Below are 9,993 nucleotides of genomic sequence, written 5' to 3'. Positions count from 1 at the left end.
TCACAGGGTCACAGCCTCCTTCATGCATCCACCTGCTCCAGCGTGGGCTCCTCCATGGGCTGCAGGTGGGTTTCTGCACCCTGATGGTCCTCTGTGGGCTGCAGGGGCCACAGGTCCAGCACCTGGAGTATCTCCTCCCCCTCCTTCTGCACTGACCTTGGTGTCTACGTTGTTATTCCCATGTTCTCACTCCGCTCTTCCCTGGCTGGAATTTTTTCTGCGCAACAACCTTCTGTTCTTGAATATGTTATCACAGAGGCCTTACTATCACTCCTAATTGGCTCGTCCTTGGCCAGCGGCAGGAAGTCCGTCCTGGAGCTGGCTGGCACTGCCTCCATGGAACAGGGGAAGCTTCTAGCAGCTTTTAACAGAAGCCACCCCTGTAGCACCACACCCCCCCCGCTACCAAAACCCAACCACAGCAACCCACTACAGGGGCCCAGAACCGTATTCAAATGCAGTTTAATACTGAGAAATTTTCACCAGTGCCAAGTACAGGTGAACCATCACTGCCCTGGTCCTGCTGGCCACACTGTTTCTGATACAAGCCAGGATGCCTTTGGCCTTCTTGGCCACCTGGACACACTGCTGGCTCATGTTTAGTCCACTGTCAACCAGCATGCTCAGGTCTTTTTCCACTGGGCTTCTTTCCAGCCACTCTTCCCCAAGCCTGTAGCTTTGCATGGGGGTTGTTGTGACCCAAGTGCAGGACCTGGCACTATGTCTTGTTAATTCTCCTGCAGTTGGCCTTGGCCCATTGATCCAGTCTGTCCAAATCCATCTTCAGAGCCCTCCTACCCTCCAGCAGATCAACACTGCCATCCAACTTGGTGTTGTTTGCAAACTGACTGAGGGTGCCCTCAATCCCTCATCCAGATCATCAATAAAGACATTAAACAGGACTGATCACAGTGCTGAGGCTTGGGGAACAGCTCTTGTGATTGTCTACCAAGTGGATGTAACTCCATTCATCACCAGCATTTGGTAGTTCCTAACAATGGCAGTGCCATTTAATCACACTGTAAAAGCTCTTGTGTAAATAGTTAAAATTTGTTTGTAATTATAGTGAATTGGATACTTGACTAATATTTGGGACATGGCTGTCTGCAAAATAAGTATCTGCCTGTATAAAGTGAATACTAATGTCCTTCAAATCAGTTTCAAAAATGGCTTTTGAAAGCATAGAGATTGAAAGTTTTGGAGGATACAATGTATGGAAAGAGAGCTGTTGCAAAATGGAAAAGTATTTTCAATACATCAGATATCTGAGTTCTCTTGCTAGGGCAAAGCCAAGTAAAGCCAACATAATTACAATAGTATAGCTTTTTAAAAAATGTATCATAATTGAAATCACTATAAAATCCTTCACATTAGTTGTCTTTAATTGTTAATTTGGATCATTATAAATGCTTTATTGATATTGTTACTGAATTTAAAACCAATGATTTTTTTACCACTTTTTGTCCGTAGCATTTATAATTGTATTGCGTTTGAAAAGGAATTAATTTGAAACTTTTCTCCCATAGTTACTGAATTGCTTCCCCTGTTTGTGTAGATTATGTATGATATTAAAATGGTACTGGACAAGTATGAAGAATGAAAGTGTTCTCTGTATCAGACAATGGAGAATACTGGGAAAGCTGACTGAAAAGATCAGAGGAAGAGTAAAGATACTACAGTTCTAGGAGTAGTCATTGCATTTTATCAGGAAAAGAAAACTATTCAGATAAAAGGTCAGACCTGACAATTTCTAATAGAACTGATCAAATTCTTTACAAGCACAGCTGATCATCTTTGCTTGAATTTCAGAGAGTTACTCAGAATATGGTTTTAGGATCCAAAGGCCTCTGCTTTGGAGCATAGATACTTCCAGGATAATGAGAACAAATGACTGTAAAGTGTCAGTGCCTTTTCAAAGGAGAGGTGAAATTCTAACCTTCTCCATTCACTTCTGATAAGTGGCTGAAGTGATAAGCTTATTAAGTCTCTTAAATCATAGCTCAGAGGTTAAGCTCAGGAGGAATTCACACTCCTGAAACCCTCCTGAAAGGCTGATGAAAGATGCTGTGTTTGATTCAGTTCTTTCCTGGACAAAGACTCTCACTCCCAGGTAAAGGGGATTGGCCCATAAGGCCTGTATTGCTCCTTCTGCACTAGCAGAGACATGAGGCCCATCAACACCTACTGCTTTCCTCACAGGACTCTTGTGAGCAAGAGTTTTGGAACATGGAGCAAAATTTGCCTTTGACCCACCTCCAACACCACTGGCAATCCATTTTCAGAGGGAAAATTCTAGCTGTCTTCCCACATGCAGAAGTGAGTAATATGGTAATTTGCAAGGAAACACATGCATTTTGCCTTCCCACTCCAAGAGGAAAATCCATGCTTTTTCCAGGATGTAAATCTCCCTATTTATGTCTCAAAGGAAGAAGAACTCAGAGTAATTGTTTCCCCCAGCTCCTTGCCCTAAAAAGATGTCCTAATGAACAAAATATTAGTTGCCTTCTTAGATAATAAAATTATTGTAAACAGTGATAAAGCAGGATTATAAATTAAATATGTCAGGGTAGCACAAAGTTGCTGACTCCTATTTGGCATATAGAAAATACTTTTTCAATAGGAAATTATACTAATAGTAACTGAGATTAAAAACAAAAAATCATCCAAATCATGGATTCTTTTAAATATTATTTATTTTTTTAAAGAGCCTAAATTTGAATATGTGTATTATCTGAGCTGAGAGAAGAATCATAGAATCATAGAATCAGCTGTGTTGGAAGGGACCTCTGAGATCATCAAGTCCAACCCTTGATCCAACATCACCATGGTTACCAGACCATGGCACTAAGTGCCACATCCAGTCTCATCTTAAAAACCTCCAGGGATGGAGAATCCACCACTTCCCTGGGCAGCCCATTCCAATGCCTGATTACTCTCTCTGTAAAGAATTTCTTCCTAATATCTAACCTAAATCTCCCCTGGCACAGCTTAAGACCATGCCCTCTTGTCTTACTGATAGCTGCCTGGGAGAAGAGACCAACCCCCACCTGGCTACAACCTCCTTTCAGGGAGTTGTAGAGTGATGAGGTCTCCCCTGAGCCTCCTCTTTTCCAGGCTAAACAACGCGAGCTCCCTCAACCTCTCCTCATAGGACTTTTGCTCCAGTCCCTTCACCAGCTTTGTTGCTCTTCTCTGGACCTGCTTCAGCACCTCAATATCCTTCCTGAACTGAGGGACCCAGAACTGGACACAGTACTCGAGATGTGGCCTCACCAGAAGTTCTTTAATATGCTGCTGTAGTATCATGTTAGCTCCCAAATCTATTGCTTAAGGATCAAATTTGCATGCAAAATGGATGGGACTTACTTTTGTCACCTGTGTATGCACAGTTCTCTGGCTTATCTTGTACTGTCAATTGTCCTTGTAACAAGAGTCATCCCTTATAGTCTGGCTTACAGGACTTACCTTCATCATTCACACTTCTTTTTGAATCCAGATTTTTTACAGTAATCAAAAGTGGGTTTAGATTCCTGCTCACAGATAAAAGATCCACTGTGATCATCTAATTGCTATTAAATGAACGAAAGTAATATTTTTTAAAATATCTTTGCAATAGGTATATTTTTTCTTATTGTTTAGCAAAAAAAACCCTTTAGGAGTAAAAAAAAAAGGAGAAAATATAAGCAGATACATTTATGAGCTAAATTTACCAAGGGAGGCAAATTAAAATTTCACTCAATAGGTTCTCTTCATTGCTTTTTTTCAAAGCTTTATTCACTTCAATTGTTCCTAAACTGTGGTTTGTGGAGAAATACTAAAAAGGAAGTCAGTTTGGTTTTGGTTAAAAGTTTGTTCATAAGTAATGTGGTAATCTGAGAGTAAACAATCTAGTTTTGTTTCAACAGGTTTTAAGACTGTTTTTATAAGGTAGAATACGGAAAGTATACCCACCAACTGTCCATGTTGGAAGCATAAAACAGTGAAGAAAATCCAAAGCTCAGTATGTGATGATGAGGCCCACAGTGATTAGAGCATATACAGAAATTGGATGGAGGTCCTGTGGTTTGTGTTGCCATGGTATTGGGGAGGAACAGGAAGCAGGGTAGAAACTACATGGTCTTGTTCTTCTACTTGTTGCCCAGAAATGTTTTGTACAGACCCAGTACACAGTTTTGGTCTCTGCAGTATAAGAAAGATATTAAGGTATTAGAGAGTGTCCAGAGGAGGGCAACGAAGATGGTGAAGGGCCTTGAGGGGAAGCCGTGTGAGGAGCAGCTGAGGTCACTTGGTCTGTTCAACCTGGAGGAGACTGCGGGGAGACCTCATTGCAGTCACAACTTCCTTGTGAGGGGAGGAGGAGGGGCAGGCACTGATCTCTTCTCTGTGGTGACCAGTGACAGAACCTGAGGGAATGGCCTGAAGTTGTGACAGGGATGGTTTAGGTTGGATATTAGAAAGAAGTTCTTCCCCCAGAGGGTGGTTGGGTACTGGAACAGGCTCCCAGTGGAAGGAAGTGGTCGTAGTACCAAGCCTGCCAGAGTTCAAGAATCGTTTAGATTATACTCTCAGTCACATGATGTGACTATTGGGGAACAAACACTAGCTTGTTAAAGGGAAGAGGTAGGATTTCTAATGTATCTCAGAGGAGGAAAAAGAGAGAAAAGTGCAGTTAAAGAGCTAAATTTTGTGTTATCAATATGGAAAAGAAAAGGAACATGTAGAAGTTTGGTTTATTGCTTCCCTCAAAATTTTTATTTTTGTCCCAGAAATTTGATTTCAGATTGAATTGATGAACAAATTGCCTTATATTAGACAACCTTACTATAACAGTATGCTTTGGGCTAAGGCAAGTGGATTTAAGTGATCCAGTTATGTGTGCTCAGATCCAGACGTGCATGTCTTCTGATATCTGTTTGTGAGTTCTTGTACAATTTTCATTGTGGTTCCTTATTTTTCCCTTATCACAACTTGTTTTAACAAACCTCAGAATTTCTTTTGTGTATGGTCTCTAACATCCTGTTCTGATGGTGAAGTGCCCAGTACCTAACACGTGTCAAGACTGCTGCTGCCTAATGTAGTCACGGGGTGTAGAAACAGCTCAGTGTTTGGCAGGCACAAAAATGTGTGCCAGAGGAATTTGCTTCCTGGCATGAAGGAATTCTCCGTGACTATTTTGATCATGCATGAGACTTGTGAAATACTGAACTCATGTCAGTTTCTGAAGTGATTATAATTTGCCCCTGACTTAGATATTTTTGATTTCTGGGATAGCATCCTCCATGCAAAAGATAGCTTAACAATTCCATATTTCAGTGGATACACTGAACATTTTCTCTCTCTCCTGCTTCTTGCTGGAATCTGCAATGGGTAGATTTGTTGCAGATTTCAAACCTGTCAACACCCAAATGTGTGACACCAGCTCTCAATACATGTGAAAGAACTAAGCTGAGGGACATGATAATATGTAACAGGGGAAGAAGAGAGAAGTTCTGCAGGATACATTTTATGCAGTGGAGAAAACTTTCTATAAACTCCATTTTGAAGTTGCACAACTTTCTTATCAGCCTGTGTAGGACAGGAGTTTGGACTTATGACTCTCCCTTGCATTAGAGGCAACAGTCTATGCTTTTACTGCAGAGAGTTTTACGAGCTGCTTAAATCCCAAACCCAAGAGTATTAAAAATATGTGTAACTCCTAAGTTCAAGTGAAGGAAGTTCATGTTTTGAAAATTCCCCCTGCTGTTAGAGAGCTACGTCACCCAGCAGCCTGGCTGAATCTGGATAACAGCAACCCAACCGGGAAGTGCAGCTGTGCACACGCTCAGACTTTTCTTTTGTGGCTGGCCAGTTCCGTGTGCACTTGCCTGGAGCCATGGCACAGCTCTACTGTACTGCTCCAGCCTCGCTGCTGTGCACCCTTGCTATGCTGTTCAAAATGTCTCTGTCAGTGGACCATGTGCCGATGCTGCTTTGGTCAACTCAGAGGTAAGAAATCTAATAGAATGCATTCCTGCTTATGCTATTGCTCTGTGTGTGTGCGCGCAGAATTATATATTGTGTAGCATCGATTCTGGTAAATCAGCTCATGGCAATAAAATTTTCCGATAAATAAATCTCCCTCTTGGCCATCAAACAACCCAGTAGATCATTTTACCCATTTTTTTTTATAATTTTAGTGTTCTAAACCGGGCAGAAAGAAGTAAATAAAATCCATGGTCTAAAAATCTGAAGTAGATGTGCTTTATTCACCCTAAGGCATCCTTGAGATGTCTGTCTCATGACTGTTGAAGACATCGTGACTCAAAGTCACGCCATAAGGCAGTGTCACAAAAAGGAGCTGACCAAAAACTGTGTAGGCAACCTTAATCCTTGCATTTCCTAACTCCTGAACTCTGACTTTTCACTTTAATGTTCTTTTTAATACAGTTTTTTGAATACACTGCTGAACGTATATGTACCAGTTGTTAGAAACAACTGCAGTCTTGACAGATCCAAAGAGACACATGAAATTCAGGGGTTTGTGTATAATTTATGAAATAAGAGTGAAACTGTCTTAAAAGAACTGGATATAGACCCCTCTTTTTCCAACCAGGAATTTTATTCATGCAGACTTTAAGGATTTTGTGTAATTACTAAGGATTTCCAGAAATATGGCAACTTGGGCAAGTTCAGGTTGATACTGGATATGTAAAGTTGTCAGAAGACTATGGGCCACTTATTTACTGACTTTGACATATGTCTACTCATCTATTATGCATTTCCAAAACCTGAAACTCTGTTCCCTGCGGGGACCACTGCATATAGAAATCTGAAAATTTTGAAAAAGTTTGATTTGGTAGCTTTGACTTTTTTTTCCTGAAAAAAATAAATGGATATCTCAACATCAAGGGTTTTTTTTATATTCAAAATACTTAGTGATTCACCCCTATATAAGATGGGCATATGTATGAGTAATAAACCTTTGTATTTAAAAACAAAATACGTGTTGGAAAGAGCTCTTCTTAGCATAAAAGTGATCCTAAGCATCTAAGAAAAGATCCTTTGTCCTACTTCCTAGTTTCTATAAGCAACACACCTATTGTCAATATAAACAAAATCTTATCAGTTACTCCCTCATGGTCATAAAAGCAAACTTTCCATCGAGATGCAATTATTGGCTTGTTCTACTGCAGATTGTTCTGGTTTATACAGATCTAGAGTAAGAAAATCAGGATAGTGGACTGGTTAAGCCAGTTTCATGTTTTCAGAAATAGAAAATTTTCTGGAAGAAATGTTCCTCCTGCCACAACATTTGCATGTTGAAAGGAGAAGTTCTTGTGGAGCTGAAATTAGTTCTAGTGAAGGTCAATGAAGCAACTGAAAAGAAGGTTTATATATTTATTCATTTATTTATTTCTAAAATAAATTAACTCTAACAGCAACTTTTGGTTGCTAACCCTTAACTCTGTGCTTTACATCTTGGTACTTTGCAGTGATGCAAGGTTTGCAGTGTGGGATCTACAGGCCCATGAAATCTGGAAACTACTATTAAGAATTTTAGGAAAGTTAACTACAGAAGTGCAGCAATTATCAATGGATTTCTATTTACTTTTTAGGAACATGTCCCACTAGTTTAAAAGTTTAATGCTTCATTGATCAATAGAAGTTGAGATTCACTGATCTATTCCATCACCCTTTGCCACATTATCTGTTAGGATTTGATATTGAATAGTTGAAGCATACTACATTTTGTTCTTATTTAGAAATAGTCAGAGTTTTTAAAGCCATATCTCAGCTGTATTATGAAATGTAACACTTCAAAGTCTCTTTTATGCATTATTATTGTACTATAATCATGCTATTAAAGATAATGTTAGAGATGAAACCTGCAGCTGACAAACACATGTAGTGCACAAAGCATAAGGGAAGTGTGATATCAGTCCTTACAGAGACATTAGTAAATCAAATACCTCTTCCCTCTATAAAAAAAAATGCAGATCTCTACTTGGAGAAAAGTGATTTTTAAAAAACAACAATCTTTCTCCATTCAACTTGGGAATAACTCAGTAGGTCACAATGTTGTACTTTTCACAAAGAAATACTAATGTATCACTGGATATTCTCCAAATAACCTTGGCATGAAAAATTTGCCTTTACCTAAAATTGGCCTTTTAACTAATATTCTCTGGTTGCTTTTCAAAGCAGGAGAGATTGAGAAATTCTTGTTGCATATGATAGACAGAAGAAATTTGATTTAGCCTTTTGAACCAATATTCAAAAGAATTTCTCTCCCTCCATAGATAAGACAGGGAGTTTGAGGAAATAAATTCATTAAAATTAGGTCTTGCAATTGCCCCCTCATGTGTTTGTTTTGGGAATGATTTTTGCCTATAGTAATTGAAAATATATTACTGCCTTCATTTATGCTATGCTTATATAGAAAAATTAATACTTTGCTTTAAGTTTCCTTAAACTTATTTGCAGGAGACCACCTACATTAGCAAAGATGCTTGTCATCTTTGGATGGTTCTGTGGTGGTGAGTCTGATGCACCTGCTGTGTGGGTGACTGCACAAGGCTGTTGCATATTGGGACATAAAATTTTGTGCGAGCAATCAATAATAGCAATCAATATGTGTGTTGGCCAACTGCCCATTTCACCCCATGTCATTGCTTACTGATCTCTTGCTGATCACTTGAGGTGAAGAGTTCAAAGGGATGGACTGGTTGATTGCATTCAGTAAGGCACACCATCAGTGTATCCACAATCTGTGGCAGTCACATATCTCTGTTTCACCCTGCAATTCACAGTAAACCAGCCAGTAAAACATACTGACTGGGCAACAAAAATGGTGAAGAGGCTGGAGCACAAGTCTTACGAGGACTGGCTGACAGAGCTGGGGTTGTTTATCCTGGAGAAAAGGGGGCTGATGAGAGACCTTATCGCTCTCTACAACTATCTGATAGAGGTTGTAGGCAGGTTGATCTCTTTTCCCAACTAGCAAGGTGGCAAAAGAATTGTGAGCTTTTCTTGGTGTCTTGAACCATTCCGTTCAGAAGAGCTTCTGGTGCTGGAAAGGTGGCTTTTCTGAGTGGCTTCTGCAGAATGGTTCCTTCGTCGTGAAAACCTTAAGAGAGAACATGTTTACAATAACACTGAAGAGACATTTCTACATAACAAAAGCTTTTATTAAAAAGTACTAGTTTATGACAACTTGTGGTCTAGTCTGAGTTCTACTCTTCTTGACCAGCAACATACCTGCTGGCAAGTGTTTTGGGAGTTCAGATTGCCTCTGAGAATTCTCTCTGAAGGTTTTCAACATATTCTTCTTCTTTCCACTTAGTAACTAACTTTTTTTGGAAAGATGCAACTGTGCTGTTGCACACAAACAAGAAAATAGAGAAAGACATTACCCTGTTGGATGAAATTCATTCCTGCTTTAACACAATCAGTCAGATACAGAAATAAATGGGCAAGTGTTTTTTCTGTTGAGTAGAATGAAAGTAAACTGAACTGTAAACTTAATCTAAAAATGAGGATATCGTTATCTGCTGCTGCATATTTAAAGAAAGAAGAGGTATCATCATTGGTAGGAAATTTTACAGAAAAAAATTATTCTTTTGTAGATCACAGTGGAATCCAGACACTGCTATGCATGAAGGGCACGTTGTCTCAGCACAGGAGCTGACAGTACTCTTGCAATCTCTTTTTACCCAGAACTCCAGAAACCTCGTCTTGTTTCTGCAAGATAGGGTATGTGACATCAATTCCTTTTCTCTCACCAATGCTGAGTACAAGTCTACCTAAATGAAATGCCATGGCTCCTTCTCACCAACCTACTCTCTTTGTTTTTCAGCTTAGTGTAGATGATTTCACATACCTCAGTGAATCCTATGGCAACAAGAATCCGTTTGAAAATGTTCAGGCAAGCATTTCTCTCTTTTATTTCTTTATATGCGGTATTTAAAATTAAAAGAAAAAAACAAGTAAGAAAGATGCAAACAGATAATAATT

The 9,993-nt window shown here is 39.5% G+C and overlaps 1 protein-coding gene across 1 annotated transcript in view; it reads left to right on the top strand.

The window, feature by feature from the left end:
* The first annotated feature begins 5,782 nt into the window (after window positions 1-5,782).
* ATP6AP1 (ATPase H+ transporting accessory protein 1) overlaps window positions 5,783-9,993 on the top strand; it is a 47,907-nt gene continuing 43,696 nt past the window's right edge. Inside the window, exons 1-3 of the mRNA XM_027679170.1 lie at window positions 5,783-5,985; window positions 9,606-9,732; window positions 9,836-9,904. Coding sequence (XP_027534971.1) covers window positions 5,873-5,985; window positions 9,606-9,732; window positions 9,836-9,904 — 309 coding nt within the window. The 5' untranslated portion in view covers window positions 5,783-5,872. The remainder of the gene's footprint in view (window positions 5,986-9,605; window positions 9,733-9,835; window positions 9,905-9,993) is intronic.

The sequence above is a fragment of the Neopelma chrysocephalum genome, unplaced genomic scaffold, assembly GCF_003984885.1.
Source record: "Neopelma chrysocephalum unplaced genomic scaffold, ASM398488v2 Primary Assembly neopelma1_45, whole genome shotgun sequence".
Lineage (NCBI taxonomy): Eukaryota > Metazoa > Chordata > Aves > Passeriformes > Pipridae > Neopelma > Neopelma chrysocephalum.
The sequence above is the reverse complement of the archived record's forward strand: the minus strand, read 5'-3'. Positions and strand labels throughout refer to the sequence as shown.